General features: G+C 32.4%; 2 protein-coding genes and 1 pseudogene across 3 annotated transcripts; 1 reads left to right on the top strand and 2 right to left on the bottom strand.

The window, feature by feature from the left end:
* Positions 1–4165: 4165 nt before the first annotated feature.
* Positions 4166–6269, top strand: LOC116143410 (uncharacterized GPI-anchored protein At4g28100). Its single transcript, XM_031429145.1, has 2 exons — positions 4166–5030; positions 5705–6269. The coding sequence occupies exons 1-2, from the start codon at positions 4449–4451 to the stop codon at positions 6056–6058; spliced, it is 936 nt and encodes a 311-aa protein (XP_031285005.1). The 5' UTR covers positions 4166–4448; the 3' UTR covers positions 6059–6269.
* Positions 6270–6659: 390 nt separating this feature from the next.
* On the bottom strand, positions 6660–10481 carry LOC116137666 (annotated as a pseudogene).
* Positions 10482–11394: 913 nt separating this feature from the next.
* On the bottom strand, positions 11395–16385 carry LOC116109294 (equilibrative nucleotide transporter 3-like). 2 transcript variants are annotated; one of them, XM_031396405.1, is made up of 11 exons: positions 16171–16385; positions 15480–15535; positions 15297–15401; positions 14918–15073; positions 14630–14773; positions 14417–14522; positions 13667–13842; positions 13429–13580; positions 13093–13263; positions 11737–11824; positions 11395–11647 (listed from the first exon to the last, which is right to left on the bottom strand). In XM_031396405.1, the coding sequence occupies exons 2-11, from the start codon at positions 15513–15515 to the stop codon at positions 11540–11542; spliced, it is 1242 nt and encodes a 413-aa protein (XP_031252265.1). In that variant the 5' UTR covers positions 15516–15535; positions 16171–16385; the 3' UTR covers positions 11395–11539. The 2 variants fall into 2 exon arrangements, with proteins under 2 accessions (XP_031252265.1, XP_031251689.1); XM_031395829.1 differs by lacking the exons at positions 11395–11647; positions 11737–11824 and adding an exon at positions 12663–12915 and having other exon boundaries at positions 13005–13263; positions 16171–16382.
* Between the last annotated feature and the right edge of the window lie 4088 nt (positions 16386–20473).

Genomic DNA, 20473 nt, shown 5'->3' with positions numbered 1-20473 from the left:
TTGTGCATTATGAAATTACTGCTGCCATATCTCTTACCAAACAAATATAAATAAAAAGAAATATAAAATATTGAAGTGGTAGCATGTTAGGTTACCGGTGAGATGATTTGTGACATTAACGCGTGACCCCACGCCAGAATTGCCCCTTTCTCAAGCTAAGAGTATGGTTTGATATTTGATAAACATGGAAAAAAGGATTCAACTTTCAATTAATAGCCGTAACGGTTAGGTTTCCCGTTTCCCAATATTAAATAATTTGCTTGGCCTATTCAATAAACAATTCATGCCTTTGTTTTTTGGGGTCAAAATTAATTTAAGATACTAGCAACAATAACCCTTTTTTTTTTTTTTTTTTTTTTTTTTTTTTTTTTTTTTTTTTTTTTTTCTTTAATTACGAGTGTTTGAGTCAGCTTATGTGCATCTTGATTAATCTTTTAAGATCTTGAAACTATCGGCCGAATAAGAGTATTAGTGACTAACCTATCACAACCGAGAGTAACAATTACTAATATATATATATATATATAAAGCTAAATACCCATATGGGTTGATCAACATATGACACAATTTGGAAGCTCCAAAATTGCTCAATTTTGACACATTGGATTAACAAACCAATCAAATTGCTCTATCTTGACACATTATGTTGGTATTTATTGCTCCATCTATAATTATTAATTAATTAAAAAATAGGATCTATATTAATAATTAATAATACTAATATAGGTACATTGCATTAGCATTCCAAATGTCTAACCATAATGACATCTTGGATTTGTGATTACCATGTAGTTAAATTTTATTGGTGATGATGTAGATAATATTAATTGCTGCATTGGTATTTCAAAGTCTAAATAAATAGACATAAAGATTGGATACATAGGTGCATTGCATTGGTAGTAAAAACATATTTGTTTATTAATAATTATATAGGTGCATTGTATTAACATTGCAAACTTTTCTTCGTATTCAATTCATATTTAATAATGTTGGCATTCAAAATGTCTAAATAAGGGGTTATAAAAAGGGTGTATATTCAGTTGTGTATTATCACAATATATTAGTTGGTGTCAACAATACGTCTGGTCTTTTGTTAATTGTTTATAGGTCATGTTAGTTTGTGTCAATAATACGTCTATTCTTCATGATTTTGTTAATCAATGATTTTTTATTTATTTATGTTTTAGTTGTTGTTTACAGGTCAAAGATTCATGATTTGGCATGGAATTAAGGAAGGATGTCCGATTGATATTGTCAAATGAATTGTTATTTTGATTCGTTATTCTGACTATAAGTATATCTTCTAACTATTTTAATACGAAATTGTAAGTATATCTCTTAATTATTTTAACGGTTATTATTTGGTTAAATGATTGTTTTTGTTCAGTCAATCTATTTGAATGATTAATTATGTTAATCCTATCGAACGGTAAGTGTATTCTTTAACAATTTTAATATGAAGATTAATTAATTTTTGTTGATTTTGTTTTCAGGTAACAGTTGTTATACGAATGAATAATTGTTCCTTAACATAAAGATTGATTAAATTTTGTTATGTTTGTTTTCAAAGAAATGTTCATGTACTTTACTAAGATCAAATCGAGGATGATCATATTGTCAGCCGAACTGTGAGTATGTGTCATATCTATATTAATAGAAATAATTCATTTGTGTTGAATATGTTTTCTGTAAAAAAATTTGTGTATTTTAATTTGTTATATGAATGATTAATTGTTTATGTCATGCTGATGTGCGAGTATATATGTTAAATGAATAAATTTTGGCTAATTCATTTTTCCAATTAATAGGTGTTATTTGAAATATTTTTTATCAATCCTAATATGATAATCCCTTAAATTTGGGTCAAGTAAACCATTCATTTTATCATCACACGTATTTTAGTTTCCACTGAACAATCAATAATAAATTGACCATAACCTGCTCAATAAAAATCCAATTGATGGAAGAATTGAATCTTTAGAAACTAGACAGACAATACTTTAATTTGATATATTATACCCTAAATTTGGATAATTGTAGCCCCACTACCGAACAATTCCTTTCATCATCACACACATTTCAGCTTCCATTAAACAGTCAGTAGTAAATTGATCGTAATTTGCTCAATAAAAATCCAATTGACGAGATGATTGAATATTTAGAAACTAGACAGATAGTACTTTAATATATATATATATATTAAAGTACACAAAGAGGATAACAAACTCACCTACCATTAATTTTCTTTGACTTTAAAAGATGAAGCCTTAATTTCTACTCCTTTATAGGGAATCGTTACTTCTGTTAAAGGTAGATGAATTGATTCTATCACTTCATTATCTTTTCCTCTTGCGATTTAAAGAAACAAAGAACACAAATAAAAACTTAAATAAACGTTAAAATCAAACATGATGAATGATTATTAAAAGAACTAGAACTTGAAAGATTAAAAGAGAATAATCAAAGAACTTGAAAGATTAAACATTGAATGATTATTGAAAGAAATTTAACTTACAATGAAAGTTTTCTTTTTGGAGAGCTTTTGGGAAGTTTACATCAAAAGAAAGTGAAAGAGAAAGTTTAGAATTGGCTTGGCAAAAGCTTGGTTCACATTGCATGAAGCCTCCTAATTTATAGAAAACCTTATCTCACTATAGCATCACATTAAGTGGAAATACTTGTCAACTTATATTTGATATTTCATTTTCCTTTAGCTTCTTTCACTTTGGTTGCCATTTCTGTATATGCTAACCTATGATAGAGACTTTTGTACCAGTACACGTGTAAGAATAACAATGGTGGACCCATCTGATTGGACTCCCATTCCCATATCACATCCTGATCAAATATGGTTCCAGTAAATGCTCTTAGTTTGATTTGTCCAAAAAAATTTGTTTGGTACAAATGGACCGTGTGATTTGTGGTGATTTTGATGAGATAATGTGATCATCTGTGGGGGTTTCATTACAGGGTTGTTTTATTTCGTAATTAGAGTTTTTTCTTTTTTAAGAATGATTATATATTTAAAATTCTGTTTTATATAATTTACATTGATTTAGGATATTCCTGCTCTAATGAAAAAGATTGTATGCACTTCTTGGCTGTTAGTTTGACGTAAAATATAGTGCTTTGACAGCAAAATATATTATAAGTAGATTAATTAAACATCCTAATCACTTAATTAAGAGTTAACCGACTTTTTCCCACTCAAATAATAGTTTAATGACATTTTTTTACCCACAAACTTTTAAAATATCATTTTATTATTCAAATTTATATTCAGACGATGAATAAAGAGGAATCTCGGTCTAGATTGTTAGAACTTTTGAATAGGGGAGACCAACGAGTCTTTTGATAGTAGAATGTTGGATTTTGGTGTTTGAGATTGATCATAATTTGATTTGAGAGAGATGGCTGTGCAGACCTTAATCATTTGTTTGCTGGCGATTGACCAGATTAGTAAAAATAGGGTTTGAGGGGTTTTAGTGAATAATGATCAGGAAAGAGAATAGTGATGATGAGAGGTCACAAGGATATCGAAATTAAAAATAGAATATAAATTTGAATAATGAACTGGTATTTTAAAAATATATGAGTGAAAAAATATTATTAAATCATTATTTGGATGGGAAAAAATTGTTTACTCCTTAATTAATTATATAAAGAATAAAGATCACTTGCCATCCATATCATTTACTGATCACATTATTCAAATATTTAAACATTTATCAATACGACTTATATGTTAAAAATAAAAATGTCTCAAATTTATTATCGATATCAATATTTCAATTACAAGTAAGTGGTTTAAATTTTTTTATGTAATTAAAGGGTATTCAATTAAAAAATATATAAAACACAGAGAGATAGAGCGAGTATGGGGTGGTAAAAGAAGAGTAGCAAGTGAGAAAGCAGTCACTCAAAAAGAGAGAACTCTCACAGTCCAAATCATATCAAAGGGCAGAGGAAGATAGAGAATGAAAAAGAAAATGACACCACAAACGGCCAAATCTTCAGACAGCCTTTTTTTTTCATCTCCAACCCTTTTCTCGTCTCTCTCTATCTGTGAACCGAACGAATCTCTTCTCTCTCTCATCCACCCCTTTCTCCCATCTCTTTAAAGTATGACCCAAAACCTGTATTTTACTATAAAATTTTTATGAATCATTACTTTGTTTCGTGAACTTGGAGCGTCTCATTCTCTCTTTACTACTAATGCTACACTTGGGTTTGAGAGAAACCATTTTATCTCTTACTTACATTTGCAGAATCATAAACAAACCACGTAGAACTCTTAACTAAAAAAAGCCTCAAAACAATCTACTTTCTTCGAATATCATCTGAATCTGCTTCTTGAACCTCTCATCAATAATCTACTTTTCTTCGGTAAAACCAAAACCAGACGTCAACGTTTTAACCCAAAATCTACTTCTTGTTTTACTAGCAAAATGCCTCGACATACCTTCTTTTTCATTCTCACGTTAACCCTTCTGCTTTCTAGTTTTCATGTCTCTTTTGGTGGTTTACTAGCTGATCCAGTCACGGTGCCGGCATTTCCGGCCCAGACAGAGGCTGCCACTTGCCGGTTAGACCTCTCAGCCGAACTTTTCGGCGGCGTGAATGACGCCTGTGGACGTGACCTAGACCGGAGCAGGTGCTGTCCTGTGTTGGCTGCGTGGCTCTTTGCGGCTCACGCACGCTACGCCCTCGAGGTCCCGGCTGCGGCTCCAGCCGCGGAACCAGATCTTCCAATGATGCCTGACGACTCTCAGAAGTGCGTGAACTCCCTGCAAAGCGCGTTGGTGAGCAAGAACGTGAAGATTCCGCAACCCAATGCGAGTTGTGATGCGATTCTGTGTTTTTGTGGGATTAGGCTGCATCAAATCAGTTCGCTTAGCTGCCCGGCAGCGTTCAATGTCACGGCTGGGTTTCGAAACGTAACTCCAACTGCTGCCGTTAAGAACTTGGAGAAGAACTGCAGAAATTCTTCATACACTGGCTGTACTAAATGCCTTGGCGCCCTTCAAAAGGTAGATTTTATATTATTGGATTTGCATTTATTAGTTTGCTTATGTGCGATTTAATAATAGTTTTTTGCATTAATTTTATCTCCATCAAAGGCACTAATAATCGATGTTATCATGATCTGGACTATAATTAGATGTGGGTCTGCACTCTTATTTGGTTTTGAAAATTATTGGTTTATGATGACAAAGATAATATTAAGTGCCACTTTAGAGGTCATTTACTTTCAAATAAATCTTATCTTCAAATTCAGATCAATTTAGATGATTCAAAATTTGTTCAAAAAAAGGTCTTTTAAAATCAATTAATAAGGATATACAGGAACTTGTCTTTTTAGTATTCGTGTGTGAGATTTTGTTAAAAAAATGAAAGCTTCGTTTCACTTTACCTTTTGGTATTGAATAATGAAATATTGTACACATTACCAGCCAACAATGGCACCCAGATAGGTACAAGCATGAAAGTTAAATGAAATTGGAACACTTGTGTGCTGTACATTTTTTGCCGTTTTGTTAAACAAACTAAAGTCGTTCTGGTAGACCCTCGAAACCGACGTCGTCATGTGCACACCAGTCCTTCGTTTCCGTTTGCACTGCCCATATTTTCCTACCCATGATCTTTTTTTTTTTTTTTTTAGTTATAGGACTAAAAAGCCCTTGTCTTTGTTTGCTATTTACAGTTAACGGGCGGACACAAGAACAGAACAGAAGACGTCGTCGATAACAGGGCAACCAAGATGTTCAACAGAGATTGCCAACTAATGGGGCTGACATGGCTATTGGCACGTAACAAAACGGCGTACATTCCCACCGTTTCGGCAGTGTTGCGTGCCATCATGTACAGTGCGCACCCACCACATGAGTCAAAGTGTAGCCCCGATCAAGAGAACATGCCTTTGGCTGTTGACTCTCTGCAGTTCGAAAAGTCCCAATCCTCTTCATCTTCACCATCATATTCATGGCCTCAAAGCTTTCATGCTTTTTTGTTTCCATTGTTGCCCCTAATCATTCTAGTTTCTGCTGTATTTGTTTAGGGTCAACGATAATGGTGATGCCGGTCTCTGTATAATTTTTTGTGTCTGTCGAGGTCACGTGAAGCTAGGAGACAAAAGACCTGTGCGGGTCGCTTTCTGCTTTTGCCCACTGTAAATTTCAGGCTCGTTTCATATTTGCTTTTGACATGTAGTACGAGTAGGAATTCTTACCCAGTTACTCTTACCATTTATATTATATATATATTTTTCTCTTCTATACATTTATTTTTATCCTATTCTGTTTTTTCCAAATTATTTTTGTTATTTTCATCATTAATTATGGTTTTTGATCAGTAACCAGCTGCTGCTCATGCAATAGCACATGCAGAAATAGTTAAATAAATGATAGGTAAAAAATTAACGACAATAGAACCAAAGCAAGAGGCCATTGAACTTATCAGACCATTATTTTATAAACTTGCAGGGGTAGTTTAAAGTTTTAAATAAATTAAGTAATTATTGGAATGAGTTTCGATGGCACTGATTAACAATTTTGTTAATCATGTAAAAAAAAGGTCTCGAAACGAATCCCCAAGACTGAGTATGTTGGTCGATTATCATTAAAAATTGTAAACAAATGAGTTAATTTAATTTGGTATTGCATGAATTCACATGTTCAAGGGAGAGAATCGCGGTTGAATGTTTGTCCTCAGCATCTCTCATCTCTTCCGCTACAAATGAGATGAATCAGCAGAGCAGAATTTGGCTGAATTTGGGCCAGACTCTTCAAGCCCATTGGGGTAAAAACGGCTGGGTGCACTCTCATTTATAAAATAAAATAAGGTAATCTGTAATTGCAAAAGGCAAGTGCATTTGACTAAGAAATTCAGTAATTCGAATTCCATGTCAATTAAAGGTTTCTCCTGATAATGGATGCATTTGGTAGATTGTAGAATGATCAGCTGTTGTTTCTCAGTTTCAAGAAAGATGATAAGTCGAGCAATCATTCATAATATTTTTAAAATCATTTTACAGAAAGAAATTTTCCAACTTAAACATTCATTATAGAAGCTAGCTTTGGCAAAGATTTCCACCAAGTTTTAATGGATAGTTCATGCAATATTTTACATGGTTCGTTCAAAAACCATTATGGAGATAATAATAAGTCCAATCAATCTTCAAGTAAGCCAGAAGAAAACCTTACCAGCCTTTGCCTATGAGCCACAACCAATCAAGTGTAACCCCAGCAAATATACCTCCTAGCAGAAAAAACACAAGCATATTTCCAAGTGCATTTTGTTCTGGTCCCTACAAGAATTAGATACAGTCATTACTTTTCAAATTCTACTAAAAGCTTAGTGAACTGATATATAACTTTCCGGTAGTGTGTCGTTAAACAAACCTTGTAGTCTTTTGGTGGTGAAGTAAGAACACAAACTGTGACATAACCATTACATTACTTACACCCATCAAGGATGTTAACATTATCATCCAGCCTTGGTCACCATTTTTCGCCCTGAAATAGAAAGCTGGGATCAGTAAGAAACGAGAAAGAATTGCTAACATCAGACCTTTTCGAGACTCCAACTTCAAGAACTTCAGGAGTGGAATACATCTCCCAATAAGATCCCACACATTATACATTGCTGTCAAAACGAGTGCATACCTGAAAAATATATTTACACACGTCAATTTATCACCCCACACTAGCAGAGCTGTGGACATTAGATGCCTAAAAAATTACTGGCAAGTGCCAGGGTATTGCAAGAATTTTATTTGTGGACTGAAGATACAACAAAAGCAACAGAACTAACTAAATTAATCTAATGAATGCATAAGCATATACCACGTACCCAAACTGTGTGATCCAGTATCTTCAAATAAGAATCCAGGGAATATTGACAATGTCAACACATGAATGAGAAACATGTCAAGTGCATAATCAATGTTCTTATATAATAACTCTTTGTTGCTCAGCCGCTCAAATTGTTTCTCATCCTGCATCAAATTGTTAAGGGTTAAAAAAGATTGAAATGTTATACAATATGAATTTTTTTTCTTGCTTATCGTTAGAGAAAGGAACATACTTCTCCAGGTAATGTTTGAATGCCACCAGCAGCAAGGTCAGCTGAGACAGTTTTGGATCCTTCTGAGGCTGCCTTAGCACGGTAGTACTTCACAATGGGCAGTTTTGGAAAGGCATAGGCATAGAGAAGAACACAAATAAGCTCAAAAACAACTGAGATGGCAAAGAATAGAACTGCAAGAAATGGTAAAGGTAATTTGTATTTAGCTACCAAACAAGAGAGTTTTTGTGTCTGTTATTCCATTAAACATTAGTTTATTGAAAACTAGCTAGAAATAGGAGCACACAAGATTGCTACAGCATAACATACTTACGCCCTTGCGAAGACCATCCTGAGAGTTCTCGAAAACTCTTTTGTGATTAGCATCAAAGCAGAGGTTAGAGTCCCTGATGCCGCCAAACCAGCAATGAAAGACTGAGGAATGTGAAAAAAAGTGAACGTCAAAATTTAAAATCAGAAAAATAATTGGAATATAGCAATGCCAAATGCATATACTGACTTGAATTAATTCAGTGCTCATGAAGGAAAGGTCTCCAACCATTCCACCCTGCACATGTGCATCAGCAACTCCAACAGCACCACTAATGGCCCATATTCCAATGAAAGTTCCGAGTCCTCCTTTCCCTGATGTAGCTAAATCCAGCTAGAGACAGAAAATTAAGGATAAAGGATTACAATGGTTTCAAGGGATATAACGTACAATTGAATTAAATATACATCTATGGCAGATATAAGGTAATTAAGGTTCAGGAGTACATTAGATTGGTATAACTTTAATATAAGAGGATGGTATTTACGACTAAACCAAAAGGGTACTAAAAAAGAACAGGATATGGCCAAACAGATTTCTTCTTCTAGTATTGGTTTTTGCTTCATTTTATGCCAGAATTGCAAGTGTTCCAAGTGCAAACGCCAGATACACAAGAGTAAGGACCCCTGAGGGGTGGTATTGCTGCAAGAGTAAATGAAAACTTAGATCATCAATCACTTGCCAAAGCAATAACTACAGCAAGGAAAATAATCTGTATGTTATGAAAACAACTTCCTTAGAAGATTTGACGAGACACTTAAAAGTATCAAATCCATATAATATATATCGTGGCAGTTTATGATAATACTCTATTTCGATAGCTTTCTTCGTAAGTAATATCAAATGGCAAACAGGACAAAGCAGAAAAAACTTCTTGAATATTATAATACATGAGTAAATTTTAAAATTTAATAAAACCGGGTCATTTATATGTTGTCAATAAAATGATGCTATTATCAAAAACTGGTAGAAAACTCTGTTTTTAAGCCACTTATTCGGTTTAACATTAAACCAAAAGCAGTTCATGTTATCCAGATACACCATAAGATTTGAGATTTCTGCATGATTTATTGGTTCTAATTGAAGGATAGGTCGGTAGTATTTCACAAAGCCTTCAAAAAGAATACAAGATTGGGACTTGAAAATTACCTGGAACAGGTAAAAATAGTAGTCTTCTACTGTCAGCATACTGTTCCATGAAACGAGGCACCCGATTCCGAGAACCCAACCCTAAACCATCGCAGCATACTTCCCCTGAATTATAGCAAATATGTCAGAAATTTTTTCAACAAATATCTCATCCTGTATATATACTAAATAAAGAAATCGAAAGGTCTAACAAAAAACCTCATCCATCAGGTGAAACCATTACAGCTTCCAAAAAGCAATTGCAAACTAGTAGAGAAACATTCTTATGGACCTGCAATAGTCTAAACCTGTATACAGCCCAAGAAGAGAACATAGGAATCATGCATCAAAGATCGGTTAATAGTTTGCAGAAAGAATAAAAGCACTTAAAGCATAAATAGTACACAACGGAGCTTAGAAAGGCTGAATAATTATTACATGAGCATAACAACATGTCAACAGAACAAGGCCTTACTAAACTCTCAATAAAACTTGCACATCAATGAACATAATGCACCTCAAATAATTATATCCACAAAGTTCTTTTGACCAAAAAAATTCATGCCCAATTGCCCATAAACACCAAGGAGAGCAAAGGAGCTCTTAGCTATACAAATAACAGTGCCCAGAAAGTCCAAGAAGATACTTTCAGGAAATATTTTTGTTTATACTAGACTTCCTGAGCTTGACTTAGACAAATAATAGGGCAAGAAACTTTTTGTCTTACTGGGAAGAAATCATTGACAGAGTACAAGTCTAAAAGATGCATGTAAATACAGATGCCCTCTTTTTTTTTTCTCAACAATCAAACATGAATTATCAATAAAATTTTAAAGTTAATTTATGCAAAGCTGATTACTTGAGTGGTTTAACTCTAGGGGCCAGCCTAACCTTGCCTTTTATAGAAATCATAAACCATGATTCTGAAGCGGAGATTGAACTCCTGGAGCCTAACCATCTTCCACATATACAAGCTTTCTTTTATGCACCACTTCCCAGATGACCCACAAGTTATGTTTATTGAATTGACAAAAGGATATCATGGACATTGTTTTTACTTCGTTAACGAACAAAGTTGAATGTCATTAGCGCGAAGCAAATCTTCTTTGTGACTTTCATGACTTCATATACAGCCATGGACACAGAGTAGAGCCGATGATGAAATTATTTAATTAGTGCTAGATAAAGGGAACTTGACTTAATTAATCATATTTTAAGGGATCAAAATGAAATGTGAATTTTAGGCCACTCTCATTTTTTTTATTTTTAATTTTTATTACCCTTTATTTTCAACCCTCATCAAAATAAACGCTATTGACTTCATTACAATCAAATGGCAAAACAAAAGCTCAAATGTCAACTTTAGCTTTCACATTCCAAATTTCCAATTGATTTAGCACTTGCTAATGTACGTTTAGGATTCAGAGTATTAGAACTGAAGCTCGGGTCATCAAGGGGCTTCAAGCGGTGTCTCAATAGTTTCCTAATTACAGAGTTTTTTAAGAACAAGAATTTTTTAATTTGACGAATAGAAAGTTTTTAATATAAATATATTGGTTAATTATATAAGTCAATTTTCCATAAATGTATATTAAATAAAACCAAATAGCAAGATGACAATGAGCATACAACTTGCCAAGGTTAGTGATTGTTTAAATTTAAAGATTTAGTAATTATTGGAATTAGACAATTAGGTTTAGGTTTTGTTAATCTATCAGGCAAACGTAAGGATCACGAAGAAACCCCCAATACTAAAAAAGGTCGTTTGCTCAGTAACTAAAATATAAACCAAAGTCAATTTAATTAGAATTGTGAATTGTGATGTTCACAACTCTCAATATGATGTACAGCAATTGTCGACTGTTTTTCAGTTGAGACAAGAAGATAAATCAGGATATCATTCATTCACAATATTTTCAATGGTTATTAGAGTAACTGTACAACTCAAAAATGTTTTCGATGCTAAACTAGAATATAAAAATTACTACGCATCTTCAAATCAGACAGAATCCAACGTTACCAACCTTTGCCTATGAGCCACAACCAATCCAGTGTAACCCCAGCAAATATACCTCCTAGAAGAAACAACACAAGCAAATTTCCAAGTGCATTTTGCTCCGGTCCCTATACAAATTCAAATATAATCAATAACATTTCAAAAACTGGTAAATGCTTTGTCAACTGATAGTCCAAGTATGGTGTAATAAACGAACCTTATACCCTCTAGGTGCAGAAGTAAGGACACAAACAGTGAGGTAACCATTAGTTAAACCCAAGAAGGATGTTAGCATAATCATCCACCCTTGGTCACCGTATTTGGCTGTGAAGTAGAACGNAACAAAGTTGAATGTCATTAGCGCGAAGCAAATCTTCTTTGTGACTTTCATGACTTCATATACAGCCATGGACACAGAGTAGAGCCGATGATGAAATTATTTAATTAGTGCTAGATAAAGGGAACTTGACTTAATTAATCAGATTTTAAGGGATCAAAATGAAATGTGAATTTTAGGCCACTCTCATTTTTTTTATTTTTAATTTTTATTACCCTTTATTTTCAACCCTCATCAAAATAAACGCTATTGACTTCATTACAATCAAATGGCAAAACAAAAGCTCAAATGTCAACTTTAGCTTTCACATTCCAAATTTCCAATTGATTTAGCACTTGCTAATGTACGTTTAGGATTCAGAGTATTAGAACTGAAGCTCGGGTCATCAAGGGGCTTCAAGCGGTGTCTCAATAGTTTCCTAATTACAGAGTTTTTTAAGAACAAGAATTTTTTAATTTGACGAATAGAAAGTTTTTAATATAAATATATTGGTTAATTATATAAGTCAATTTTCCATAAATGTATATTAAATAAAACCAAATAGCAAGATGACAATGAGCATACAACTTGCCAAGGTTAGTGATTGTTTAAATTTAAAGATTTAGTAATTATTGGAATTAGACAATTAGGTTTAGGTTTTGTTAATCTATCAGGCAAACGTAAGGATCACGAAGAAACCCCCAATACTAAAAAAGGTCGTTTGCTCAGTAACTAAAATATAAACCAAAGTCAATTTAATTAGAATTGTGAATTGTGATGTTCACAACTCTCAATATGATGTACAGCAATTGTCGACTGTTTTTCAGTTGAGACAAGAAGATAAATCAGGATATCATTCATTCACAATATTTTCAATGGTTATTAGAGTAACTGTACAACTCAAAAATGTTTTCGATGCTAAACTAGAATATAAAAATTACTACGCATCTTCAAATCAGACAGAATCCAACGTTACCAACCTTTGCCTATGAGCCACAACCAATCCAGTGTAACCCCAGCAAATATACCTCCTAGAAGAAACAACACAAGCAAATTTCCAAGTGCATTTTGCTCCGGTCCCTATACAAATTCAAATATAATCAATAACATTTCAAAAACTGGTAAATGCTTTGTCAACTGATAGTCCAAGTATGGTGTAATAAACGAACCTTATACCCTCTAGGTGCAGAAGTAAGGACACAAACAGTGAGGTAACCATTAGTTAAACCCAAGAAGGATGTTAGCATAATCATCCACCCTTGGTCACCGTATTTGGCTGTGAAGTAGAACGCTGGGATGAGTAAGAAACGAGAAAGAGTTGCTACCATGAGACCTTTTCTAGACTCCAACTTCAAGAATTTTATGAGTGGAATGTATCTCCCAATAAGATCGCACACATTATACATCGCTATCAAAACGAGTGCATACCTGAAGAGTAAACACATGTCAGGATGCCATTGTTGACACAGAGACAAGAATATAGAGGCACCAAGGAATAGGTTGTAAAAAAATCATAATGTATAGACAGTATAAATTGACAGAAGTTAACACTGATGAAATAAACTACTTATGTTGCTCTTGATGAGTACTTACCATGTACCCAGACTGTGTGATCCAGTATCTTCAGATAAAAATCCAGGAAAAATTGATAATGTCAGAACATAAATGAGAAACATATCAAGTGCATAATCAATATTCTGAAATAATAACTGTTTGTTGCTCAGCCTCTGAAATTGTTCTTCATCCTGCATTAAATTGTGAAGTATTATGAAAAATTGAATTGTGAAGTACCAGGAACCTTTTGTTTCATATAATTACAGAAGAGCAATACTTGTTCTTTGAGTAATGTTTGGATGCCACCAGCAGCAAGGTCAGCTGAAACAGTTTTGGATCCTTCTGAGGCTGCCTTGGCGCGGTAGTACTTCACAATCGGTAGTTTTGGAAAGAAATAAGCATAGAGGAGAACGCAAAGAAGCTCAAAAAGAGTTGAGATGGTGAAGAATATAACTGCAAGAAGCAGTAAAAGGTTTAAAAGTTTGTCTCCACAATAGTTTTATAAACCTATCTACTAAAAGGAACACAGGACTACAACAGCAGAACAGCTTTCTAGAGTAGAGCAGAATTTGGCATAGTGGTCCTTTGTACAAAACTGGTTAAACTAATTAAACATCTAATATCATAAAGTACTCCTAAAAGTTCAGGATTCATAAATAGAATTTTGATAAAGCCACGGTCATCGAAATCATCTAGTCATCATGCTGTTTGTCATAACTTTTATACCATACATCACTCATCAATGAACTGTATCTCCTGACTATGATTCTATAAAGGAGATTGGTAAGCATAGGCATCATGTTATTCACTTCTGTCGGGCTGCTTACAATGAAAATGACAAACGTAAAAATGGAGCTCAAACATACAAATTGTGGTAAAAGGGCTCCTAGTTCGTTGGAAGGAAGAGCATGATGGAATATAGTTTACTTTCCAATTTAGATAATATATCTGGCGGTAGAGGAATTTATTTCCTTTTCCTTTCCTATTTTCTGATTGAAAACAAACACAACAAGAAATTTGAACATACTAGCCCCCTTGCGAAGACCATCCCTTGAGTTCTCAAAAGCTGCTTTTGTGATTAGTCTCAAAGCAGATGTTAAAGCCCCTGATGCAGCCAAACCGGCGAGGAAAGACTGAAGAATATGAAACAAAAGAGAATTTAATTTTTTTAAATCAGATCAAGAAATACCGAAAACAGAGAAATGACTAGGCTATAGAAGCTCCAACCACATATACTGACTTGAATTAATTCAGGTCCCATGAACGAAAGGTCTCCAACCATTCCACCCTGCACATGAGCATCAGCAACTCCAAAAGCACCACTAATGGCAAAAATGCCAATGAAAGTTACAAGTCCCCCTTTCCCAGATGTAGCTAAATCCAGCTACCACAGGAAAAAAAAAAAAAAAAAAAAATGAAAAGACAGGACCGGAGGGATATAAATTGCAATTGATTGATACATGAAACACAGGTAACATCCAGGTGCATATCGGATGGTATAATTTTAATACAAGAGAACGGTACTTACAACTAAAACCAAAAGAGTACTTAAGAAAAACAGAGTATATCCAAATATATTTCTTCTTCTGGTATTAATTTTTGCCTCATGGTATGCTAGAATTGCAAGTGTTCCAAGTGCAAATGGTTGATACACAAGAGTAAGGACCCTTGAGGGGTGGTATCTCTGTGAAAGGAAATGAGGACTTAGTTCAATCACTTAGCAAAGTCAGTAATGATCTGAAAATACTGTCAAGAGAATTTTATAATCTTCAAACTACTTAAGAAAAGATAATTTCAACTGCAAATTCTATGTAGGCCAATTTTTAGGTTTTTTATTATAGAAAAAGCAGTTGAACGAATATCTTCTAAAGCCTACAAGAGAATACAAAATTGGATATGAAATTTACTGGGAACAAGTAAACATAGTAATCTTCGATTGTCAGCATACTGTTCCACGAAAAGAGGCACCCATTTCCGAGAAGCCAACACACAACCATGGCAGCATATTTTCCCTAAATTGCAGCAAATGTAAATTAGAAATTTCTTCAAGAAATTATGAAAATAAGGAATCAAAAAGTCCAATGACAAACCTCAAGCTTAGCTGGAGCCCTATCAGGTGAAACCATAACTCTTTCCTTTCAAATAGCTAAAACAACCGCAAATTAGCACAAAAAAACTGAAACAATATAGAGTAAATCATGTATGCACATAAAGAATAGATCATAAAAATCGTGTATCGATGCCAAGTTTAAGTTAATTTTACGGGTTATAAATTTCATAGCAACCAGCACAAATAATAAAAGGACACTTTTTTATTTTATTAGACAAATTGAAACCTCCTCACCCTTACAATACTAAACTAACAATTTGGGGTATAAATAATAGCACAAAACTCACATTAATCATTCCTCAACGATAGTGCAACAACCAAGGGTTGAGAAATAATTGCATGATCACAACATCTCAACATAAATATGGCATCACGCATCAAAATGTTGAATATGTCAAACAATCCAATCAATAAAACACGATAAAATCAAGTCTGCCTATGAAACTTCATGACAAGAAAGTACTTCCACGTTACCAAAAATTTCAACTTTCTCACCAAGAAAGTATATCCACGACTAAACCTCACAAACTATAAACACTTCATAACAAGAGAGACATACACAGAAGGCATATAAAGAAAAACAATCTTCGTAGAACCAAAATAAATTCATAAGAACATAGTGAGAGATAATATTTAAAATACGAAAAATAAAAAAGAGAGATTGAACTTACCGTTTGCAGGTGAGCACATATGCAGATATGCTTACTCGGAGAAGAGACTCCTGGACTTTTTTTAATTTTATTTATTATAATTATTAATTAGAATCTGAATCTGAATCTCGATAAGTGAGACGGAAAGAATAAAACAAATAAACAGAGAACACTTAAATCGACCTTTTTTAGGTTTTCTGAGGAATATTCTAGGCCTATAAGCTGTTGCCAAACAAGATGTTTCGACTTTTAAGCAATTTTAAGTTTACACAGTTGGTCGTAGGTTTATTAGGCTTATGCGTATCTTCTTCTCTCTTTCATGTTCAACACGTGTGAGCCAGGGTATTTTCGTCTCCAACACCTCATGCCGTCATGCGGTTTTTTTTGTCAAATTCGTCCATCTTTAAATCTGGTCAATACTAAATGGTAAATTCTGATAAAGGATAAGAATATGTTTGAAAAGGAATATGATGTTATAATATTAATAGGGATTAAATTCCTTTAATGATATCAAATACCTATACATCTGTCCATTTATTTGTTTTATACTGCCAATTATATAGAAGGTTATTTATTCTTTTAATATACAAAACTCTTTTTTCCAATACCCTAAATTCCTTATTTTTTTTAGGGATTAATTTTTTATATATGGGAGAAGATGAAAAAGGTAAATTATTTTAACATTCATCCTATGCTAATTGATATTACTTGTTAAAAATTCTTTAGTTTTTTAGTTCTATAATAGTTAAGTTTATTAGACAAAAAATATTGTGTACAAAGAATATGTATAGAATAGGCTGTCTATGAAGTGAGATGAAGATGGCGATTGATTTTAACTCAAAAAAAAAAAAAAAAGGGATAATAAGGTTAACAAAGAAATTAAAAAAAAACAATATTAAAGACGGGTAATTTTAAAATGAAATATAAGATATTTATAAGTTCAAATTTTTAAATTATAATCTTATTATTAATGGGCTTAGAAAGAAATTTGTGAGTTATGAGGCTGATCTTTTGACTTCATATATATTGATTATTATTATTATTATTATTACTTATACAACATGGATTTTAGGTTTTGTTAGTTTGTGGATTGCGGATACAAACTAAAAAATGAAAAAAAAAAAAAAAAAAAAGAGAGTATTGTTATTAAAAGTTTAAACCCCTCAAGAACTCTTTATTATTAGTCTCCTTTAAATTGTATTTATAAATATATATGATTTGTCACAACAATACCCTTTTTATAAGATTTTCTCAATCGTAATTTTAATGGAACCATTCATTGTCTTGCATACAGCGATGGAAGAGTTTGATTAACTTCGATTTTGCTTGGGTTTGACAGAGAAGCAATTTAAATTTGATATGTACATGATAAATACTAACACTTTCTCCGATACCCCCCACATTTTCCTATGCCCACAAAGTTATCTCCAAAATATGTATGGTTTTTATTGAATTTTAAAAAAAAAAAAATTAATTGTTTTAATGTGATTAAACCTAAACAAATATAAAAAGTTTCTTTGAGAGTTGGCATAAATTTATGATGATTTCGACTTAAAAACTTGGTAGGATTGAATGAATGCTTATCAGCTTACGACATTTTATCGCACAATGATACAAATTACTAAGGTGATTATTTTGGACTTAATTAGTAATTACTAGTTTTATTAAATTTCTAACTTAAAAATAAAACAAGTTAAACTATGTAATCTTAATTAAATAGAAAATCAAATAAAAGAGGCAATTGAGGAATGTACCTCATAAATGAGTATGCCCAAAAGATATTTTTAAGAAGATAAAAGAGGTAATTAAAGAGCCCCGGAGTATGCTTAAGAAATATTTTTGAGAGAGCAAAGGAGGCAATTGAAGAGCCCTGACGTATACTTGAGAGATATCTTTGAAAAGACAAGAATTGTACTCACTTGAATTGAATTGTTTGTATTGAGTTGTTGTAAATTATATGTGAATACATGACTTATTTATATAAAGATATTGTGATAACTATGTAAAGATATAAAATATTATAATAATGATGAAATCTCTACCATAAAGGAAATTAAATAATATATAAAATACATTAGGAATGATTCTATGTTCATATGTCAACAATTTGCTTAGAGATTGGGTTAGAAAGATAAATAGTAACTATGACATAGCTATATATATAAATAATTTTGAAGTTATAAAAGTGAATCACCACTGCATAATTTGATGTTCATCTAATTCAATCCAAAAGTAATGAGGGCAAAACTATGAGTTTTAATAAGATAAACATGCATATTTTTTGTGATTTTTACTTCATTATATTTATGGTTATGTTATGACTATTCTAGAAATATGTACGAGTGTATTTGTTTTATTATTTTGAGTAATATTTCTGAAAAAGTTGAGTTGAATTATCATGATGATGATAAGACTTGAATTTGAAAATACGTTTGGTAAGATTATTTTTTAATCCTCTACAATTATTAATTTAGTTAAACACTCCTTATAATAAAAATTTTAAAATTAATAAAAACACATTCACCCACCCATTAAATGCCGACAGCCGACCACCACTGTCGGAGGGTGGCTGGAAGTCGCTGGAATGATGTACAACTAACTGGTTGGAGGTGTTTAGTTAAATTAACAAACTTAGAGGGTTAAAAAAATCTAAATATTTTGAGTTAAATATAATATAATTAAATTTTAAAAATAATGAAACAAATATGTATTTTAAATATAATAAGATAGAAATAAGGAAATATACACAATTTACCTAATGCTGTATTTACATTTTCTATTCAAACAGTAATTAATATTACGCTTTATCATTTCCTAGTTTCATTTCAACGATTTCTTAAAATGGACGGTCCGGATTTGTTATCTACTTTTATCTCCACAAATTACAACACCAACAATTTCTTTTCTTTTCTTTTCAAGCTCTTCTACATTTTAAAGCGCTGTTCTGGTGGTGACCGACCAAATCTTAAAAAAAACGGCGTGATTTCAGATTAATTAATTGTGTGTCACAATCTCCTTGAACACTCGGTAAAAGTAAGGGGGCAACTAACACATACTCAAAGTTTGTAAAGGTAAAGTATACTGAAATGTTTGAAAATGACAAACACCCATTTTTTGTTATATTTTATTAAAAAAATTTATCTGTTAAAAGATAAAAATAGTAAAAAAACTAAAATATCTATCAATCTCTATTTTTAATGTGTGCCAATAAGGGTCAGTGTCATTGTTTATCATCAAATTTTATAGAAAAATACTAAATCTGATTAAAAAATCGATTGATGACGTAAGAGGGTTGTGCAAACAGGCTTGGGGTGAGAATAAAATTACTAAACTATCTTTTAACAGATAAAAACCCTTTACAGAATATGACAGAAAATATTTATTTCACATTTTTAAATCTTTTGGGTATATTTATTTGTCATTTCTAAATTTTTTGGAGATTAGAAATCTTTTGGATATTAATCTGTCTTTATGTCAAACTTTAGGCAGGTGGAAGTCGTTCGGCCTAAAAGTAATCTAAAACTCTTTTTATGTGAAAGGATTTATGATCATTTATCTATTCTTGAACTCTACATTTTTTTATATATATTTATTTAACAATGCAACCTATTCGTACATTAATGACAGTAGAAGTAGAAGTGAAAAATTTATTAGTGTTGAATAAATTATTCATGTATTTATCTAATTCAATCATTACCATCTTTTCATTTATAAAAATTGGAGAGAATATAGCATATATAAAAACAGAAGCTTTAATTAAAATGGATGCATGTCGAAGAATCATAAATTTAAATATTTTGAATTTCATTAACACAATGTTGTACAACCATAAATTAAAACCTGCCTTCAATTAGAAATTTGATCTGTTGTTATATACAATAAAATATATTGTTAACATTGTTGGATTGGTGGAGTCTTGTGAAAAAGTCTTGTAAACTGACCAAATTAGGTTCGACACTTCAACAGCCATTACAAAGTGAGCCTCTGCATGAACAAAATCTGTCTAAACCAGAAACAACATACCGTCACCCCGAGGCTGTGCACCCTCCAGACTGTCCGATCCAAAATCTCTGAAACCCACTTAATCATTGACCACTTAACTACTACTTAATTAAGAGTCATTTGACTGGTGCCCATTTTATAAATTTTAATTTATCACATCAAACTTCCCAACCGCCATAAACGTATGGCTTCATAAATATAATGTTGTCTTATATCAACCTCTCTTCGCCTTCATTCACTGTATATATACCCTTATAATGCAATCTCCCATCACAACACCACAACCTCTCCCTTTGTAAACCATTCCAGTTAAGCCTTCAAA

This window comes from Pistacia vera, unplaced genomic scaffold, assembly GCF_008641045.1.
Source record: "Pistacia vera cultivar Batoury unplaced genomic scaffold, PisVer_v2 Contig1, whole genome shotgun sequence".
In the NCBI taxonomy this organism is placed as follows: Eukaryota; Viridiplantae; Streptophyta; class Magnoliopsida; order Sapindales; family Anacardiaceae; genus Pistacia; species Pistacia vera.
This window is presented reverse-complemented; position numbering and strand designations above follow the sequence as displayed.

Bases quoted from the DNA above. Each gene is read 5' to 3' on its own strand.
- LOC116143410 (XM_031429145.1), top strand. From the start codon at position 4,449: ATGCCTCGACATACCTTCTTTTTCATTCTCACGTTAACCCTTCTGCTT. The intron at 5,031-5,704 runs GTAGATTTTATA...TGCTATTTACAG, and splicing joins GCCTTGGCGCCCTTCAAAAG to TTAACGGGCGGACACAAGAA.
- LOC116109294 (XM_031396405.1), bottom strand. From the start codon at position 15,515: ATGGTTTCACCTGATAGGGCTCCAGCTAAGCTTGAG. The intron at 15,074-15,296 runs GTAAATTTCATA...TTCCTTTCACAG, and splicing joins ACTATGTTTACTTGTTCCCA to AGATACCACCCCTCAAGGGT. The intron at 14,523-14,629 runs GTCAGTATATGT...CATATTCTTCAG, and splicing joins TGGGACCTGAATTAATTCAA to TCTTTCCTCGCCGGTTTGGC.